We start from the raw sequence: 21,321 nt of genomic DNA, 5'->3' as shown, positions 1-21,321 counted from the left end.
GTGCATTTTTGGAGGGGCACAGGGAAAGGGGGGCAGGGGAGGCTCTGTTTCCCCAAATCCCACTCCTGGCTGGCTGAGAAACCAAAGGGTTAACAGGATTATTCTTATTATTCTCCACCACTTGCATTACTCAGAAAAATCCCGGCAGGCTGCCAAAGCTGCCACAAAACATGAACAGCCTGAAGAGATGGATACATATGGTGGCTGAGGCAGCTACATCCAGCTCAGGCTACCACTGCTATTAGGAATGCTCAGGGAAAAGGGATCTCTCCGGACCACACAGCCCTGGGAATGCCTGGAAAACGTGACAGCACTTCAGGGAGCCGGACTCTCGTTGTTCCACACCAGCTCTCTCAGTGTTACTGGGTTCTGAAGCTTATTTAGGGGGATTGAAATTTGGACATCTCTGCTTGAATCACAGGGGTATCTCCAGTCCCTGACAGAGGACTCCGAGGGGACAGCTGGCACTAACATCAAGATGACAAGACATGGAACAATGAGAGTTCCCCAGATACGATCAATGGTTTCGCCTTTTTAAGAATTCTTCCAAAAGTGAGGAATTTAGGGAACCAAAATAATTTTTTAACGATTGCCCAGGCTTCCCAGATGTTAGAAAGTGCTGGATTTATGCTTTTTTCCACAGGCAGACAATATGTTACCAGCCTTATTCACATATTTTACTGCTGATAATCTCTGGGTGATTCAGTGCCTTGATACAAAGCCATAAATCTGACAATTTCCAAATGTTTAATTTTCCAAAACATGTACTGCCATTACCTTCCTACTGGTATTTATGTGGAAACACATGGACTGGATTTATCCAGCTCAACTTATGTTCCTGCCCGGAGTGTCTTCTGAGCACTCGTGCCCCTAACTTGGGCTAACCAGGACCTTGTTTAGTGCCCAGCTGTGGTCTGGAGTCCTTAAGAAAGGAATCATATCTACAAATATTTTGAAGAAAAAAATTACTATTTTATTTGGGTTTGGACAGCCCTTAGTCTTTATTCCTTCTGCAAATAAGTTGTTGTGCATTTTCTACATTGCACAGTAAGTTTAGTAAACATTACATTTTAAATGAGGCTCTGTAATTCCAAGTCTAAGTATAACCTTCTTCCTTCAACCACTCCTAATATATCCTAAAATCCCAACAGAGCCATTCAGCAAAGCTGTTAACTTGCAAATACAAAGTTGATCCTCAGATTGATATCTTGAAGCTTTATTCTGCATCACAAACACCTCACAGTCTGTTAAACCATTGGATCAAAATGTCTCAGTAGGCTGACAGAAAAAAACCCCATATGTAATCACTTTTTTTCCCATTTTCTTGTTTTCTCCCCATCTCTTTCAACTTTTGGGATTACATTTGTAAGGGTGTTCCTTTTTCATTTTTTTTTTCTCACTAGCAAGAAGACTGACAAAAGAAGAGAAGTATGCTGGGATTACATTTTATCTGGTTTTGGTCTCTCTGCCTGTCTGATAGCAGCTCATCCACTACTTGGGGGGTCTTGCTCCAAATCAGAGTGAAACACTCAAGGTTTAACTTGTCAAAGATGAGCAGGGGGCAGTGAGACTGGATCTTACACAACCTTGTAAATACAGATTATCTATACTGAAAGCATCAAATAAAATCAACCCCTTCTGGTGCTAGAAGCAGATGGGGCTTGCAGAGAGCAGGAGCATCCTTTGGGAATGGGCTACTGAGCCTGAGCTTGCACACATCACTCCAAACTCCACATCAAGCAAATTCTCAAGTCTCCAGACTAAAGAACTCATTTGATATTCAGGATATGAAGGACCAGGCAGGCAGGAGCCTTCCCACAACTACAGACAAAGTGATTTTTTAATGCCTGTCATTGTAACGGGGCAGTTTTCAGAGCAAACTTTGTGGTGAGAGAGTTCTCTGTGTGCATGGGAGAGAACAGGAACCAATGTGAATCAAAACTAATTAAAATAATAATTCAAAAGAGACACTTCTCCCAAAGACATTACTGCAGAACAATAAAGAAGTTGCTGTGCAAACGTGGCATATTTTATTGAAGGCAGCATTTCTTTATTCAGATCCCTATGGACTGGAAACCAAAATCCAAAGTAGGGAAAATAATGTTTCTTGTCTATAGAATATGATGCAATTGAGATATTAGAAGGGGAAAAAAAAACCAAAACCAAAACAATAAAACAAAGACCAAAAGCAAAAATCAACAAACCCCATATATTTTCCCATGGAGACAAATAAATAAGAATTAGAATTTTCTAAAATGTGGATTTGCACAATCTTGGCAATTTGAAAGTTAATGTGTAGAATGGGTCATAGATCTCCCAAAAACTGCTGTCATGTCACTGATCTGATGCTGATTATGAATAACTGTTAAAACTCTCTGGGTGGAAAACTGCCTGGCAGCAGCATTTTTGCATATAAGATCATCACTAAAAAAAAAAAAAAAAATTAAAAATAAACAACTTTTGCATCTTACTACATCAAAAGGTCTTTAGAAATATGTAAATTGGATTAATGAAATTCATTTGTACATTAAAAGCAGCAAAACAGACTACTTAAAATATCTTTTTTTTTTTTAATATTCAGAGAGTCAAGCTGAAGCTTCAAGAGTAATCTAGCAAGTAGATCTGGGTTAGTATGCAAATGAAGGAGGAATTTCACCCATTAAAAATTCCTCTGTAATGTTAGGAAGGTGACAATATTCCTGTGTGGAAAACTTATTCTTGGTGAGTCTTACAACAGTGTCAAATATCGTACCAGTTCCCATTTTTATATTCCAAACCCTTCCCTGTTTTCTGAGGTTAAAGACAAGAATTTACTAACTACATAATCCCATCAGAGACAGAAAAATCTATCCATACAATCCTTCTATTCCAGTGACAGTGGATATTAACATTCACAGATGCTAATCTAGCCAAAATGAATCTAACTTTCATTTCAATCTGCCCTGAAAAAGGACAAGAAAAAAGTCAGTGCCTGAATGACAAGATTTAATGTAGCTGCTTTAGGTGCATTTGAATAGTTCAGAGAGCATCCAGCCACCACCTGCAGCCATCAGAGGATTTATCCACCATGGGCCTCTCAGAGCCCTAAAACCCTGCAAGTTCTCCCAACTTCTTTCCCAGGATAGAAACAGACAATGGTTTTGGTTGGAAAAACCCTCAAAAATGACTGAGTCCAACCACCAACCCAGCACTGCCAAGGCCACCACTGACCCATGTCCCCAAGTGCCACATCCACAAGGCTTTTAAATCCCTCCAGGAACGATGGCTTCACCACTGCCCTGGGCAGTCTGTCTGTTCCAGGCCCTTCTTTCTGGGCAGATGGTTTGCCTAATATCCAATCTAAACCTCCCCTGGTCCACCTTGAGGCCATTTTCTCTTGTCCTGTTCCTTGGGAGAAGATGACAAAGGCCATCACGGCCTTAAAATGGCAGCAGTTGCCCAATTTTGCATTATTTGCTGCCAGTCAGGGCATGGGCAAGTTTCTTTACCTTTGGAGCTGCCAAAGGCAAGCATCAGGTCTCACCAGTTTTTTAGGTGTGCACTTGATTTCTATTAAATATCTCCAAACTATTCTAAAAATGCACAGGGAATTATGGGGACCAAAGAGCTACTCCCAGGCAAAAACCCATCTTCAATTCCATCCCCAATCTATCTGGTTTTGCACAAGCCAGCTCCAAAAACAGGCACAGTCAATAGGGCATATTTAGATATAAAAACCCAAGAAACTTTTACAGAGTTATTACAGTGGATGTTTTGCTGGTCATTTAAAAACAATTCTCTCTTTAATTTAGCAGTTGAAGTGAGCCATAATCACCCCCAGTGTAAATAAATACACCAGATGCAGTTAACAACTCCCAAGCCTGTCAGCAATGAGCACGGCCTCTCACAAATCTATCTGGTGCTGAAAAGCCACAGGTTGGGTCCATTAAAAACAATAGCAGCTGTTTGGAGAACAGCTCTGGAAGAAGAAATTGCAATAAAAAATACTGGGGAGATTGATGTGGTGAGATGAAAAAAGGATTCTTTGATTTTGCTGCTTGTATTTTTTTTTAATAAACTACAACATAATCAGCACAAGACTTTGGTATCTGCCTTCTAGATTTTTGTATGGTTTTTGTCCAGAACCAACCCTTTTTGTACCAGGCTGCAAATAAACTCTTCCATGACTTCTTTTTATGTATTTCTTTGCTTTCAGATTTTCTCTTCATCAGCTAATAAAGGAACACTTAGCTACTTACTCTTATCCTAGCATCCTATATACCCATCCTCGAGAAACTTCCATGTATTTTGCTAGGACAATTCCCAGTGCTCTGATCAGCAAAGCACTCAGAGACCTTTAAGTCCAGCCACATCCAGAACCCAAAAACAGAGGAGCCACCACTTGGCCATGAAGACAACACAGGAGATCCTGTTTTGACTACAGAGAAATGATGTTTTCCTAACAAGTGAAAACTTTGTGCCACAAGATGAGAACAACAAATCCAGCTCCCCAAACAGCTGCCAGAATATATGAGGCAAAAATGAGGTAGAGATGAAGGATTATTATTTTCCTTCATTGTTGTATACAAGAGTCTCTGAAGATTCCTATCAGCGGCACAACAGGATGTAAAATGTTATTTCTAATCTGATTGATTTAAAGTACACTTCAATTTGCTTATTAGATGAATTTGCTGAGCCCCCCAGTCACAAGCCACGGGAAATGCTTTGAAGGCAGAGGAACTAAACAAGGCAGGGATTCCTTGGAAAGCCACCTTCTCCCTCAGTGGTGTCCTGCAGAGTTGCACAGTCATTTCAGAGGAGCACAGCAGCTCTGAGTGGGATGGTCACCATTTATTGGGATCAAGGTTAGCATAACTCCAACACTGAATATTCCCATGTATTTACCATCAGCCAGCTTCTGAGGAGAATAGCAATGGGGAAGGAAGCCTCCTCCTGCTTTTCTTAAGCAATTAATGGATTAAATCTGAACCCACTCTTCTGTAGAAGACACATGCTAGAGATTGAATATTAAAGGAATAATAACCAAAGGAATGCAGAGCTTCTGCTAGATCAGACCCAAAAGTTCCGAATTTCCTTAAATCAAGTGTTTCTGTAGTTCTTAGCACCCACACACGAGCAGTGGGGAGCCTGCTGTGTGTACCAACGTGGAGGGATTTATTTAACCCCTCTGAAACCTCGAGAACAGTTTAGGAACCTCATTCCATAGTAAAGGTTAAAAGAGGATGACACTGAGGAAATCCTACCAAAAAACCCTAAATAAATACAGTACATGTCCACCTGCAGAGTTCTCATTTGCTTTTTCAGATTTGGAGATAATACTATAGATATATTTGCCTAATAGAGGTCCATGAGTGAAGGTATTTTTTAGGAAAATTTGAATTTCTGGGATAGGGAGAGAGGGGAATGTTACTGCTCACGAAGCATACGATGATCAGATGTTCATAACCTTCCTTTTAACCTCTGCACAGACTTGTGGTTCATGAAACACAACCAGCAGATGAACTGAGCATTTCAGTGTCACACAAATTGATTGCCAGTCTCAGAAGAGGAAAAAGAAAACTGTCCATAAATAAATGAAGAAACCATGTACACACACATGTAACTCCCCGTGATAGTATTTCTCCTGCTTGTAAGATGCTTGCACCTCCCCCAGAAAAAGGAAAAAAGGGAAAAAAGAAAGAAGGAAAAATTCCAGATTTTTAGATTAGTTCTACCATCAGCAATAGGAGTTTGCCAGTTCATTCTCCACCATTTGAAACAACTCATCTGCTTTCCCTCACCTGCAGTTTTGCAGGTTTGTAGCAACATCCTGCAATCAAAAGACATGGTATTCTCTCCCCTAAAATACCAGGCACAAGTAGTGTTTTTCATATAGCTCCATTCCAGCAACCAGGTTTCCATAGTATCCAGAGACTAAAAAAAGCCAACAGGCTTTGGGGAAATTAATTTTAATAGAATGTCTTGTGGTAATTGCCCAACCACGCCACAAAAAAGGCATTTATTTATTTGGTGTTAGTTTTAATACTTAACCCCAGCACCTGAGAGTGGGAAATGGAAGAGATGCACTATTGCTGTGTTATTTGAAGAGAGGAGGAACAGATTTTTGCACGAGTGACGATTGTCCATAGCTGGGCTTTATGTGAATCCTGGGATGGCCAAGGTGGCTGGATGCCACTGCATGGCTTCTAGGTGGCCAAGAACTGACTACTGATACTAAGTAGCTTAACATTATACAACCTTGCTATTTTTAGAGGATTTTGTAGTAGGAGTTCGGGGAAATAGTGGTTTTCATACTCACTAGGAGCCAGAAGGCTCCCCGTGGATATCTCCACATGCAGTCCCACGAGATTTGGCAGAATCCCTCAGGAGAGGAACCTCAGGAAATTCTCCTAAAATACTGTGGCATCCAGGCCAAAATGCCTTAAAACTGAAAATGGAGAACTGAATGGACACAGAGCTAATTCTGGCTGGTGCTGCCATTATCATCACAATTCCTTGCAAATCCTCCTCTCAGAGAAGCAGAAAAATCAGCTCAGAGTTTCAAAGAGCTACTTGTTAAATTCTGGGGAATGAGAAGCCTAATATACACCTCATGGAGAGTCAAGGCTAAAGGAAAATTATTCCCAGTTCTGCTCACAGCCTGGAAAGCAAAGGGCTTTCATTCTTCTCTGCTCCTCAGTCTTATTTTAAAGCATATAATTTGCTTATGTGGGAATAACTGAGCTCTTCTAAGAACCAAATTCTCTTTTGTCTGCCCATTTCCATCTATGTCAAAAAGGTAACAGTCTTAATAATGTATTTTAAAAATCAACCAAGATTTGTTCCTCTTTTTTATGCTCACACTGGCGCATTTGGAACACCATCACTTCCTACGGGTTAGAGGATACATGTGAGAAACAGATAAAAAGAACAATCAGAAACAGTCATGTACAGTGGGTTTGTGCACATCCAAAGCACTCTGAGGGCTCAGTAATTTCATTCCGCTGCCACCATCCACTAAAAACATAAATTAAGAAAAAAAAAAATAAATCCAAACCCTCAGTCACTGAGTTTAAGTGGAAAGAAAGTAAAACACTTCTCCATCAAGTGAAAAATCAATTCCCTCGGTCAGATGCTGCACAGATACACCAGGCTCTTCAACACTTGTACCACAGCTGCTCTTTTTCCAAGAGCCCATTGTCCCAACCCTCCAGTACATCTGTAGCTACACTTGAGCAGGAGAATTCCAAAAGCAAAACAGGAAGAAAGTTTTCTTTGCACTCTGAGAGCCTGCATTTTAAGCAGTCAGGGACTTGCTGGTGCTTAGCAGACATAATTTACCAGTGTCACCAACAGGGTGATGAGTAACTGGTTGACAGAAATAAGCTTTCTCCTCTAATGGTTGGTTAGATCAAACTATGTGTCAATTAAATATACAGATTTAAAAACAGTGGTGCCCAGACTGGTGCTGTGTATAGATATGTAAGAAATCCCTGAATGGTTTGTGCTGGAAGGAACCAAAGACCATCCAGTTCCAAGCCTGGAACACGCTCTCTCGAAGCTCAGACACTGCAGTGCAGCTTTGGCAAACCCCTCATCATTAAAAAGAGGTTTGTAGAGTTGATCCAAACCCAAAGTTGGTGCTGTCTAGGAACAGAGCAGCTCCCAGCCTGGCTGTTCTGCTGCCAAAGGGGAGGCTCCCTGGCAGGGCAGGAGCAGCAGCCAAGCTGGCAACAAAAACCCTCCTGCAAGACACTGAACTAACGTGGACCTGACCCTGCTGGTGCCCCAAAAAGGCCTAAGTGTGAGAGCTAAATCCAGCCCTCAGAAATGTAGTGAGAACGTTGGGTTTGCTTTCTTCCTCCTACACACAGCACTCTTCTGAAGCACTGCATGGAGCTGGTGTCCACACTGCTGGGAGGAGATGAGCAAACTTTCATCTGCAACGTGAGAATCCCTGTTCACACAAAGCCATTAACAAAGCCTCCACTTATCTCCAAGAGCAAAAAAAAATGTCATGGTCCCCATGAGCCTGCTCAAGAAAAAAATAAATTTAGATTTGCATCTGGTGGTGGAAGTGAGCGAAGTTCACACCAGAAATAAAATGCAGCCACAGGGTAATTAACAAAGATTATCAAAGGATGAGAAGGTTTCTCTATTGCTAAAAGGATTGGAATCAGTAATAGCTGGCTTTGTAAAACCACTCATTCGCCCAGCCTTTGAATACCAATGTAAGGCATCACATTGCTAAAAATATTCATAATTATCAGAGTCTAAGCTACAACAATAAAGTTCAAAGTTTGCTTCCCACAGCAGTTTTCAAGTTTGTATAAAGTGCTTACTGGAATAAAACCAGTAACCTATTGGTAAATATCAATCTAAAGTTATTTGTGTATGAAGGTGGGGTCTTTGGGGTTTTTTTTAATATTTCAGATATTTTATAGATGTCTCCCTAAATGCTTATTGCTACTTCTTACATGCAGTAGAGGACAAATATCTTTAATACAATGACAAAATAATGCTGTCTGTAATAAAATGTTTATTTTCCACTCAAAACCAGTTAAAGAAAAGTTTGTACTAGTAAATTGTAAAAGCTTTAGAGGATGAAGAAATACAGGCAGTTATATTACAGATATTTTGCACGTTTTAGTACAAGCACCAACTGAAGAGTTCTGCAGCAAAATGATGAAATTTCTTCTATTACCATCTCTGGTTTTGATCCTCAAATTAAACCTTGAATTTTTCCCTTTTGGTTTTATTTTTTAAATGAATAATTCACCAGGTCTATCTAGTTTACATTTTAACTGGAATGTAAATAAGCAGCCATGCTATTCCGAAGACAATAACATTTCAATTTATCTGGAAAAATAAGAGATTTTATGGCACAATAATGCAAACTGCAAAGCCTCATTTAGAGAACAAATGCATTGTTCTGGTAAAATATTGCAGAATTAACTCGTCTTTCTGAGTATTGATATTGTAACATTATTGTTTGTGTGACAGGAAAAATCCCCACGGGCCCCATCAGGCAACACCTGCAGAACAGCTGCACACTCATGGGGACAACAAGAACAAATAGTTAATAATCCACTGGGGGTTCATTTTAAAAGACAATCTATATCTCACCACACTAAACCCTCCAAAAAAACATATTCTGAGGTAAAATAGGCCTTCCAGTTTAATGGATTTCTTTACTCAAAGATGGTTAGATTTGTTTATGTCATCAAGGCAAATCTCCAACACAACCCCGCCTTCCAGAATTCTTGAAGTCATGTTTCAAGGCAGAACTCTCTGAATTTTTACAAAGCTGAGCACTTATAGTATAGAAATCCAGTCACTGATGAGTTATCAATGATCTACAAAAGAATTAGTGATGGTTGGAATTTTTTAACCCCTTTCTAATGGAGACTGCAATTTCTAGCACTTGGCCTAATATGTTGCTTTACTTCTATCTTTTTAATCAGGCTGATATCAAGATTCAAGAAAACATCAACTAAAATAGTTAAAAATAACACATAGGGCATGCTGGAAAATCTCAGTTATAACAACCAAATCCTTGTTTTCTGATTGTTCATCAAAGCTAAGAAAAAAAATCACATTGAACTGGCATCTGTTGAATTGTTTATGGAAATCCACATCTATTGACAGCCTCACTCCTTCAGCTCTAAAACTACTCCTGCACTTTTCCAGTACACTCGCCCTGTGCTCCACCCCGGAAAGCCACTACACACTTTACAATTTTTATGACAAAAACCACGGCTGGGCTTGAAGCAAGGAGGAGACAAACCACATGCTGTGAGAAATTTCCATGGAGACTCTGTGAGCACTGTTTCCAAGGGCAAGTGTAATGTTCATCTCTGAAGTCTCATGTTAAAATTAGTCGTACAGGTTGGACAAATCAGGAACTGCACACTTGATAAAAACTCAGTCATATGATACAATGCCAGCTGCTCCAGGTAATCCCTACTCCATTTATCTGCTGGAGTAAGACAGCACCTTTTCTTCCTATTTTGTTCATATCTTTTATTTGTTCTGCTCCACATATATCAACTCCAATCATGAATTATAATAATGTTTCATAGCTGATATCGAAGTTTTACCTCCTTCAGAAGATTCCAGACCATAACTGTACATGAAGAAATGATGCCCTCTCTTCTCCTACCCTTGTGCTCTCCAAAGACAGGACCTATCTCCCTGTCAAACCTGTCTTTCCAGGGTGAGGTTCCCCTCATCTCCACGACCCCAAGCCACCAAACCTCCTCAGGCAAGAATGAAACATCTGCTCTGCCTCTCATTTTGCCCCCTGCTGAACCGGACTCTCCCTTCCCTGACACCCGGCGCCTTCCTCGAGTGTTATAAATGGCACTAATTAGGATCTTGGTTGCCCATTAACTCTTTTATTATTCATGTGACATTTATGATAAATGCCTCATATGGCTTACAAATGGTTGAGGTGGTGCTTACACACAGAGGCATAAACTTCAGAGTCACGGGAGAAATCATTTAGCAGCAAGGCAGGCTGACTACTCCAGGGCTGACAACCACTTGCTGCCATGGAAATTTAAATCTTCTCGTTCAGCATAAAAGCTAAAGTAGTGTGGCATTCCTAGAAGTGCAGGTGGACTCCAATTTCAACAATCTTTTGCCTCACTGTAAATATCTCTAAAGATGGCTTTCTCCAGCCAGCCAGGGCTGTGCACTGCATGTTGGCCATGAAACAGAAAAAAGCCCTGCCTTTCTCCAACAGAAAAGTCTCCTGCAACAGCCAAGTTGTCATTTCTCAGGATTATCATATCCTCTTAATTAAGTTGCAAAATTCAGAGCAGAGTAACCCCGATGAACATAAATTACACAGAAATGGATTTGATTTGCATGTAATAATGGCTTCTTTCAGAATTAATTACAAATATGCTGGAGTATGGATTAACGTCCTCCTGATTCAGCAATGTATGTGCATGTTTAGCTGCTCTTCTAAGCTAGGGCCAGGAGTAAATTGTCTAGACAATTAATTATAATTCTTCTCTCATTTGCCAAAAAACCAGTAAAGCTTTGTGCAGAATCAGTTACCCAGACTTCTTCCATCCCTTCAGAGATCTTAAAAAAATCCATGGGCATATTTTTCATTCCATAGTGAATTAAACTGCACATTGTTCACCATCAATTCTATCTGTGCAACCTGCCAGTACAGACTCCTCATACTTGCCATGGATTAAAAGCCTAAGGAGAAACCAACCTCTAAAAAGACATCCTTGTTTCAAAACCCCACCTAAGAGGAATAAGGAGAGCTTTGGAAGGATCCCTGCCCAGGGAACGAGGCAGTTCCATTTGTAAGCTGGTCTTTAACGCTCTGCTAAACGCTTCTTCTTAAGTAAACAAACAGCGAGGGAAATGTGCTTGAAGACAGAGATAAAAATGCACATCTATTTACTTTAGAAGCCTGCAAAGCCTGTTCTTTCACGGCTACACTGTGAGGAAGTGGTGCAACTATTTAAATTCAATCACCATGGGAGTTCAAGGCACACTCCAAAAAAAGCTGCGTGTTGTACCCTCTCCCGCATGCAAAAGCCACCTCTGCAGAAATAAACGTTGTAACACCGGGAAGTATTTTACCAAATCATACATGAGCCTGAAGAAGAGCACATCAAATAATTTAAAATCAATAGATCTTAAGGACAAGGCTTGGTCAATCCATCCCAAAAGACCTATTTTCAATACCCAGTTTCACAGAACCACAGCATCCCTTTGTTGGTTGTGAGAAGGTTGTGGAGGAAAGAGGAAGAAAAATCTCAAATCATGATTTTGCTGCAAACTGCCCAGCAACACTCAAAAGGAGAACCAACTATTCAAACAAAACCTAAAATACCAACAAAAAATCCTCCAAAATATCAAACACGAAGGTATTTTTGGCATGAACAAACAGAGTATTTAAATATACCCTTTTTATAAAGTAATTTATACTGCAATAACATCCATTGCTTTTTTTTTTTTTTTTTTTTTTGTATTTACAGTGTAGTGTTGGAAAAATTCAATTTCAAGCCAAAGTAATTTGCTTTATTCTCCATGGTTACTAAACACCACTAGACCACAGATATTTCTGAGTGCAGAAACAGTTGCATAAAAAGTCATTCATTTCGGTTACTCCCCGAAAACTTATAGAAGAAACCAGAACTGATAGCCTACAATAAATACTGAAATTCATCTAAATTTCAATAACTCAACTACAACCTCTCAAATATCTCTGACAGTGTATTCCCAAAGGACAAAAAAAACCACCAGAAAATTCCCAGCCAGCCTGACCATTGTTCTCTGTCACTGCTTTCCTGAATGCTGCATGAAGTTTTAAACTGATCAAGTGAAGCACATTACTGGTGTTAGCCCACTGAACTTGCTGCTCAGAGGCATCCCACACTTTTTTCCAGAGTCAATCCTCCAACGGGAACACCACTCTTTCCCCAACAGAGCACTGAGAATCAAATTTCAGGATCTCCTACCTCGATCAAAAAGTCTCCAGTTCTCAGGCCAGCTTGCCATGCTACTCCCCCTTCATCCACAGATTCCAAGTACTGCAAAGCAGGAAAGGCTGGAGTTGGGGTGAATTCTTCAATTGGTGTGTCAGCTTTAAAAATAAATACCACATTAAAAAAAGAAAGTTATGGAGTGCTTGCAATTACCACTTGACTACAGGCCTATCATTGGCCATTCCAATTTAGGGTTAAAAAATGGTGGGTGCTGGAAGTGAGAGGGATGTGCCTCACGGGAGATCAGGATGCTGGGGACAGAGTGCAATCCCTCTGCAATAGCAATCCACAGGTCTTCCTTCCAGAGGGGAAAATACCTACTCCTTTCCTGACACAAACCAAATCAAGCTGCACCAGGCAATAGTTGGGTTCTGATATTCCAGGATATTTGGTATTGGCTTGAGTAAGCCTTTTGTGTGCCTGGCAGAATGCTGTAACTGGCAACATCCACCTAAAAATGATTTATGTGCTGTAGCCAGGAGAGAGCATCTGGCCAAACTAGGGGGGTAGGGTGGGTGGCAAAGGATGAAAAAGATCAACCAGAAATTTTTTTTTTCCCCTCCTAAATTTAGATGTGCATAACAAAGAAGAGACCAGAAGAAATCACTTTTAAGGACAGGAGGCACAGCTGGCCCTGTGACAGCCCTGCCTGTCCCTCTGTGTCACGTACACACACGGGCAGGAAAGTCCTTGGGTCTTTCACCTGAGGTGCCCCCGCTGCTACGGAGGAAAGCTCGGGGAAACTGTTGGGCTCCCAGCGAGGGAGTGAGCCCTGCTCGAAGCACTGATAACCCCCACCAGTGCTCAGAGATCAGGCAGTGCCTTTGGCTTTCCTGCTTCAACTCCAAACATTTCATTTGGCTAAAACTGGCAAAGCTTTTCCAGCCCTGCAGATCCGCGGTGGCACCGGTTTGGGTTTAGGGGTGGGGAGCGGGGAGAGCAAAAGCCATGTCCCAAGAATGAAGACATGGAATAATTTTCATGCTCAAGCAAGGCAAGGGAGAACCCATGTGAAATGAGGGGGAGCAAGAGATGGGGCATACCATCATAGATATATATTCTTTTTTAAAATACTAAGGGAACAAACTGCACTGAAAGTTAAAAAGCAAATCATTAAATAGAATGCCTTTTTTAACTCTTAGGAATGCCACCGTGATAGATTTTAGCCTACAGAGAAGGACCATGCAGCTTAACACATGAACAGCTTTAAAAATGAGCACACTACAGGCCATGCAACATACGTGCAGCTTCTGAAGATACAAAAAAAGGTCGTATTTTCATACTAAAACTGCACCAATGTCACCTTGCAGAAAGATCCACCCTATTTTAAACAAAACATCCCTCTCTTGCCTACTCCTGTTTGCAGCCCTATTTAATCGGGCTGGCATTTGAAATAAAGCAGCAGTTTTTATGAGGAAAGCAGGTTTCCCACAGTTAAGTAAACTGCACAACAGAACAGATTAACGGCAAGGTACTACATCCACCGGCACGAGAAAAATACAGGCAAAACTTTCTCCCCCCAGAACGATTATGCAGTGCTTCTCCTATGTAAAAATGCAAACTGCTTCGGAGAGAAGCCACCGAAATCCATCGGAGTAGTATAGCACACAGAGAATCCTGTTGTCTAGCAACCAAGTGCACCAAGAATAATTCCTGCTTATATTCCGAGATGTATAAATTTCTTCATGCCACTGCACATCACACACACACACACTCACACACACACACACACACACACACACACACACAGAAGCACATACCTTTTGCCCCTCTGAGCACAAATCCAAATCCTTCATTGTCTTTTTTCTGCAGGACCACTGCCTTTTCTTCTATTATGCAGTCACTGTAGAGAGAATTCCGAGGATAGCGACCATTATTACATCCCTTCATCACCACTGTAGTAGCTGCTCCTCCAGTGTGCAGGTTCATCATCATCACAGCCCGTTAATCAAATAATATTGCAGTAACCAAGCATGGGAAAATATAGAACAAATAGCAGCGAGGGGAAGACAAAGACTAAGCTGGATGGTAAAAGAGAACATGACAAAGCAACTTAAAAGGAGTAAAAAAGGCAGAGAGGAAAAAGAAAGAAGAAGAAATCATGCATGGTGGTTTGTGTTCTATATGAATGACTGGATGAACATGTGATCATGTAATCTGTGGGCTAGCTAGGACTCTAAAAGGAAAAAAAGTAAGTGAACTGAACGACAGTATCATTAATAAACTCCTCAATCGTGGATGTACCAGATGCATCTTCTAGTGAAGCCAAAATGAAACCAACCAGAAGAAAAATGAGGCAGCATTTTAAATTTAAAGATAATAAATTATGATTTTCTATTATCTAACTAAAAGGCACAAATATATTCTGAAAGCTATGCCTTGCATCAAAAGCCCTTTTTCAATCCTATTGAATGTTGCATGCTGCAAGAATCCCACATGATCATCTGACAGCCTACAATGCTAACAACGTGCAGCTGCCTTGGCGTCATCAAGCACAAATTTCCACAGCATCAAGAATCTGCATAATTGAAATAGTAACAAGGCATGCACAAGCAGGAAAACACATTTTCTAAGGAATATTTCCTGTCTCCTGATAAACAATTAATATTATAAAACAAGGAGATGGTGTAAAGGACTATTTATGTAAGCAGTATTCCCTTAAAGAGAAAGTAGCCTTAGGAATCTCACTGTCATTGGCTGAGATAAAAGTAGAAGGTAGATGAAGAAAACGCACAAAATGCACATTAAAATGGGACCTTTCAGACACAGGGAACGATCTGTAAAAGCCTTAAGTTGTTTAATACCTTTCATTAAACATGAAGTTACTAAAAATAAGCTCAGAAAAAAAAAAAAAAGAAAAGAAAAAGAAAAAAAAAAATTGGGATGCTCCTTTAGGTACCAAAGCATTGCACAGCACGAGTTGCAGGGGTTAAGTTCATGAATTGTCAGCACTGCAAACTAAGCTGCTCTAAAATACCTACAGAACTAGTTCAGATAGAAAGGAGTGTGGGCAAGTTTGCTTTCCTTAATTTTTTACTAGCCAGCTTCGGTTCCCACTGGTCTCGTGCAGAATCCAGTCCCCAAAGCAGTGAGTGCAAGGAGAGACTGGATCTGCCTCAGGGCTGTTAATAACCCCCAGGGGGAGGAGGAAACTAAAGAAAGGGACACTGCTGTGACCTTTTTATTTAAAGCCCTGAACAAAGCGAGGGATGATGATCTCGGGACACCAATGGACAGCCTCCAAACTCCAGATTTCTCGTGCATCACAGACCATCCTTTTGGCGCCTTTCCAACTCTGCGGGATGAAACTTCCCATGGCTGCTGAAGCGATGAGGTAAGGTTGTCTTCCAAACTGCAGAGTGTTTAACACCACACATGAACTCAAACTGCCACAGAGGTGACTCTGTGGGCCAGAGATGGTCTCCATCAGCACCAACAGCTTTGGTATCTCTCAATTTATGGTTATTCACTGCGTCATTCAGACATTTCCTGTTCTTACAATTGAAAAACTTCTGCTGCTTGAGAAAGCCCAACACCTTCCTGCTCAGGGATATCGGGGTGGGATGGAATATGCAACTCTCAGAGCCCACTGAAGCTCTCCATCAACATCCTGATGTTCTAGAAGCTGCCAGTGCCTTGGCTGATTTCCCTCATTTCACCACCACGTTCTCAAGGTGGGTCCCTGTACTTACCCACTGAAGAACCAATAGTGGGGTTTTTTTCTTAATACTTGGTCAAATTAACAAAACCCATTCCTGTCAAGTTTCCTTGTAAGCACTCAATAGCTTAATAGAGGTTAGAAGGCAACTTCTGAGAGGTTAGAAGGCAGCTCCTGAGATCCTAATCACAGCAAGAGTTTGCTTCAAAGAACCCCCTCATGTCCCCTCCCCAAATCCCACTCCAGTGTCAGTTCATTTCCATACAGAATTCAGAAGTTTATCAGCTCAGCAAACTCAGGATCAATTCACCTGGTCTACACTCCCCAAAAAAAACAGGCATCCAGGGTCCTTCCAGAGCCAGCTAATGAAATGGGTGGGCATTGTCAAGTCATGCTCACTTCATCCTAATGTACAGATTAAAGGTCTAAAAGCCACCTGTGATTTTCTTCTCGTGTCCAGCACACCTATTCCATAAACTACCCAGGTTTATACTTCAGTTCATGTACTGAAAGTGGGGATACCAAGTTGCCAACATTTTACAATTTCACATTTTACAACATTTTACAAAGTTTTGAGTTTTACATGCAGGGGAGAGGTGAGAGGGAAGGCAAGGGGAAGCACAGCATGATTTTTGGTGAGAAAACACACAAACTGATCTCTACTCTTTGACAATACAGCTTTCTAATACACAGTTGCAGCCATAAAGAAAACAGCATCACAGCCTGGAAAGTAAAAACGTAGGCTTGAAAAAATCAGATGTGTAGCATTTCTTCTCATTTATGTTCCCTAGGAGTAGGGAACCTGCAATAATCCTATGGCTTGAGTAGCTTAAACTTGTTCAAGCGACCACAGAAAGCAAATTGATTCTCCACGCACCCCCCAGTGCTGCAGAGCAAAGAACCAGCAGCAGGAAAAGGTGGAAGACCAACAGGCACACACAAAAATGAACTGAACTTGCAACCTCCACAGCCTTTCTCCCAGGAGAGTTTGCATTCCCAAGACAAGGGGGCAGAAGAGGGGGAGAGTTTAACCTCTGACTGTTTGCAATGCCGCTTTTTGCTTGCTTTGCCACGCCAGGGTTCTCTGTGCCAGTCAGGGTGGACCCTCCACCAAAGGTCTGTTCCCAGTCCACCTGTTCCTAGCAGGCAAAGTGGTGCCAAATGTAAAAGTAGGTCAAAATTTCTCCCCATGAGCTTTCTTGGCAGCGTCTCTTTGATCCTGGAGGTGTTGTAAATATTCAGCAGCAGAACACAGGGTGCAGCAACCAGTGACAAATGAAGGTGACATTACGTGAGGAGCCTGCTCAGAGGCCTGAGCTCAAGCAAGAAGAGGAATTTCTTTCCAAGCTCTTTCAGCACAATGCAGAGCTTTGTGTGAGGCCAGACAGTCTCTGTTATCTGTGATATGCTAAATTTCAATAGGTAAAATCCCTGAAGTCCATTTCTGTCCATCTCCCATCCCAAACCAAAATTAAACAGCTTCCAGTTCAGAGAGGAGTCCTCAGAATATGACCAGTTCCATATGATGGTAATAAAAGGAATAATTCTAAAATCAATAGCTCATTACTTAAATAGGGCACACACTGCTTTGACTTTGGGCTGTGGAAGGCCAAGATTCATTGCAGGCAAAGTGAAATGCAAAAGGCATCCTATCAAGTGCAGGATAGATCTGTGTGGAGCACAATCATAAAAACTTCAGGCCAAAATAACAGTCAGTCTAAAGCTCTGCTTTACTCAAGCAGTAAATATTAGCAAACATACTTGTTCATCAGCTCATGTAGCTTCCTTAACAACTTAAGGCTCAGGAATTGTGCAGAGCTGTTACAACTTCCATAATTTTACACTTACCAATGGAGAAAGGGAAATGCAAGGGTTTGCCCATGGTCAGACAGACGTGAGTTTTGAACTCAGCACCATTCCACATAACAACCATCATTTGTGTGGGCTTTTCAAAACAGCAGGAATTTCTGCTTTGCTACCAGCCCATTAGGATAACATTTGAGGAAGGAAGGAGAAACATCAAGTCTGTCATAAAGACTTGTATGAAGAAAATAAAGGTTGGAGTGCGGGTTCCTGCTGGAGGCAGGTCCATGAAACCTGGCTTCCTGTTCTCATTGGGGATAATTACACCCTATCTTAAGGCAGGACTTATCCCACAAGTTAAAATACTAAATTACAGAGGTGGAGACTATCAGGACTACAGGATGTGTTTGGGCAAGTTTGTTTCAAGTGTTTCATTGCTGATTTCGATCTGAAAACCAGCACTTAGAGGACACTCCACTGAAAATTATCACCATTATCTGGAAAGAAAAGTGGCTGTTTGGTATATTGTCAGTGTCTCCCCAAGGCAGAGGAAAAAAATGAATTTAAAAGGAATTATTTTCCTGATTCTCTGCAGTCATGCATCCCCTAGAAACGTAACCCAACCTTCTCAGCTCCAGTAGCCCCTGAGCCCACGAGCCCTCCAGTCAGGACTTGCTCTCCCCTCAAGTGAGAAGTGGCTCTCTCCGGGTTCACTCCTTTCAGTTGGCCAAGTAAATCTCCATCTCTTCATTAGCCCTTTTTCCTCTCCTCAGCACTCTTGCAATGGCAATCTTTTGGAAAGATCTACTGAGTTCACAGCTAGATGCATCCTAGAAGAATCAAGTGCTCTGCCAGGTGCAATAAAACGATATCTAAATCATTCCATAAATTTATATCCAACGTCTGGAAGCAGTCACACTAATTCCTTTCAGGAGAAGATGGCCAATTTATAGTGGTTATGCTCAAGCCAGAGAAGGGCATTTGGGAAATCTGTTCAAGAGGAGGAGCCCCTTGTGCATTATCCAACAGTCAGTCCCTGTTAAAGACATATCAAAAATATTCTCTCCCTCTTTTCGGGAGGTAACGTGTCCTGATACCACAAAAAATGGAAATTATGTCTACAGCAAGCCTTATTGTAGGATGTAGCAAACTTTCAGTGGGAAAACATTTCCTGTTACTGCTGGAAGGGGTCAACCTTACAATTTATAGTCAACTACTCTAATGACTTCAGGAAAATTGGCTAATCCTAGTAATTAAGGCCTTCAAGATTAATGAAGACTCTGTCTGTGATTGCTCAAGTTTCCCAGGCATCGATCATCCACTTTTAGGTCTCACAGAAGAGCTCTCACAGCTCTCCTGTATCAGGCACAGCAGCAGTCACTTGCTCCAGAGGCAGCAGCTTCAGCAGCGAGTGGGTTCTGTGCACAGCAGAGAGGAAAATACACAGATTGCCCCTAAAAAACCCACTGGCAACCCAAACAGAAACAGTGGCATGTAGCCAGCCATAAATTCAAGCCCACAGTGACCTCTCCCTTCATGGAATCCTGGAATCCCACAGTGGTTGAGGTTGGCTTACTCTGTACAGCTGAGCAATCCTAATGTCATATATGGCAAGTCTAAATGGTTTTCCTTTAGAACATGTGTTTATCTGGAAGTTTATAGCAAGATGTGTTTGGGAGGAAGAAAATATTCCCAAATAGATGGGTAAGTACCTCAGCACTCTACTCAGGGCAGACAGAACCCATCATGGGAATAGGAATACTGGAGAACAGTAAATTTTAAATTGATAAATTCCTTACTAGGCAGCTGAAGATACAAGTCCAATTAAAATATGACAGAGAAGGGATGAACAGAACCACACTGAACTAAAACTTCTCCAAGTCACTCTGCTATCCCATTATAAAAAAATAAATTGGAGAATCAGGGCTGCATATGGGAGTGCAGCATGGAATCAAATGCTTCGTACTACCCATGGATCTCAGCCTCACGGGTACTCTCACAGGAATCCAAGAAGAGAATCTTTACTGGCACAGACAGTTGCTGGTTGTGTGCCAGTGCCTGACTGGCACAGCTGGCACTCAAACAAAACAACCCAGAGAAGACAGACAAGATCACCATTACCCCTGCTTGCACTGTTTTCCTCTCTGGCTTTATAAATTGTGGCAAACAGTTTCAAATTGCAACAGAAAGGTCTCATTTCTCCTTGGTAAACTTGGCATAGCTGTGTCTTCCTCAGCTGGCTACGTTCAGGCCAGGTAAAGGAATAGGAAAACAAGAAAGGATGCTCCAGCAATCCTCCTCTAAGCTCCCCATATTCATATATTTGTCTTTCCAATCTCCTGTACCACTGCTGTTTCTCCAGAGTTAGTAAACATCTCGTGGAGCTCTTTGATCATGGCAACAGCAAGGCTGCAGATTTTGCTTTGAAATCTGCTGATGAAAGAGGGATATGTCAAACCATGGCTGTTTTAAAAGACATTCAGATATTCTCCAGTTCCGGACCTGTACTCCACAGTGAGGGAATCACAGACTCCAGTAAAACCTGACAGGGCACATCACATCTTCCACCTAAAAAAGGTGTTTCATTCACACTTCTAAACAAGGAATCAAGCCATCTGTATTGGGTTTTGAATACTTGATACCCTGGGAGAAAAAAGAACAGTTCTTCACTAAGTCCCCAAACCCACACTAATACCAGCTATGAAGTGATCCTGGAAGAATCAGGAAGGCAGAAAGATGGTGCTGCTTCTTCCAGCCTGTGATCAGCAGAGGTACCCAAAAAATTAACCATCATTACAAAGAAGCAACCTATCTTAAAGAGAGTAACAATGTTGTACACTTTGATGGGTTTATGCTATAAACCTTTACCAAAAAATACAGGTTTTAAAAGAGAAATATTAAATTTCACAACAGAAGTACAAAGTAGTTGCACAATTTCTTTATGTAGAACCGAGGAGAAACTTCCTCTCTCTCTCCCCCTCAGTCCACATTCTTTTATTCAGCTTTTAATTACATTTAATGTTATATTTTGGGGTGTGTAGGAGAAGGGAGTAGCCAATCTAAAGTAATACATTTCAAATCTATTGATCTGGCTAATGGTACTTGTGGGTTTTTTCTCTGTTTCCACCTTATGTTGCTGAAACTTCAACTCAAGCAAAATATTGATACAGCAAAGCAGGAAGTCAAACAATTTTCTGGAAATGGAAATCATCCAGTAAACTCTGATTCTATATTATGGAGGAACCTCAGGATAGGATATGAAGGGAATAAAAAAGTTGGTATTAAGTTCATAATCTTAAGCAAATATATGTAGAGGGTATATGTGCACCATATGTATGGATATATTGAAATCCATATATGGGT

At 41.2% G+C, this 21,321-nt stretch overlaps 1 protein-coding gene across 1 annotated transcript in view; it reads right to left on the bottom strand.

The window, feature by feature from the left end:
* Positions 1-21,321, bottom strand: part of SHANK2 (SH3 and multiple ankyrin repeat domains 2) — a 266,104-nt gene that overhangs the window by 96,997 nt on the left and 147,786 nt on the right. Inside the window, exons 16-17 of the mRNA XM_069016388.1 lie at positions 14,258-14,340; positions 12,471-12,595 (exon numbers count right to left, since the gene is read on the bottom strand). Of these exons, the coding sequence (XP_068872489.1) occupies positions 12,471-12,595; positions 14,258-14,340 (208 nt within the window). The remainder of the gene's footprint in view (positions 1-12,470; positions 12,596-14,257; positions 14,341-21,321) is intronic.

Source organism: Aphelocoma coerulescens, chromosome 5 (assembly GCF_041296385.1).
Source record: "Aphelocoma coerulescens isolate FSJ_1873_10779 chromosome 5, UR_Acoe_1.0, whole genome shotgun sequence".
NCBI lineage: Eukaryota > Metazoa > Chordata > Aves > Passeriformes > Corvidae > Aphelocoma > Aphelocoma coerulescens.
The sequence above is the reverse complement of the archived record's forward strand: the minus strand, read 5'-3'. Positions and strand labels throughout refer to the sequence as shown.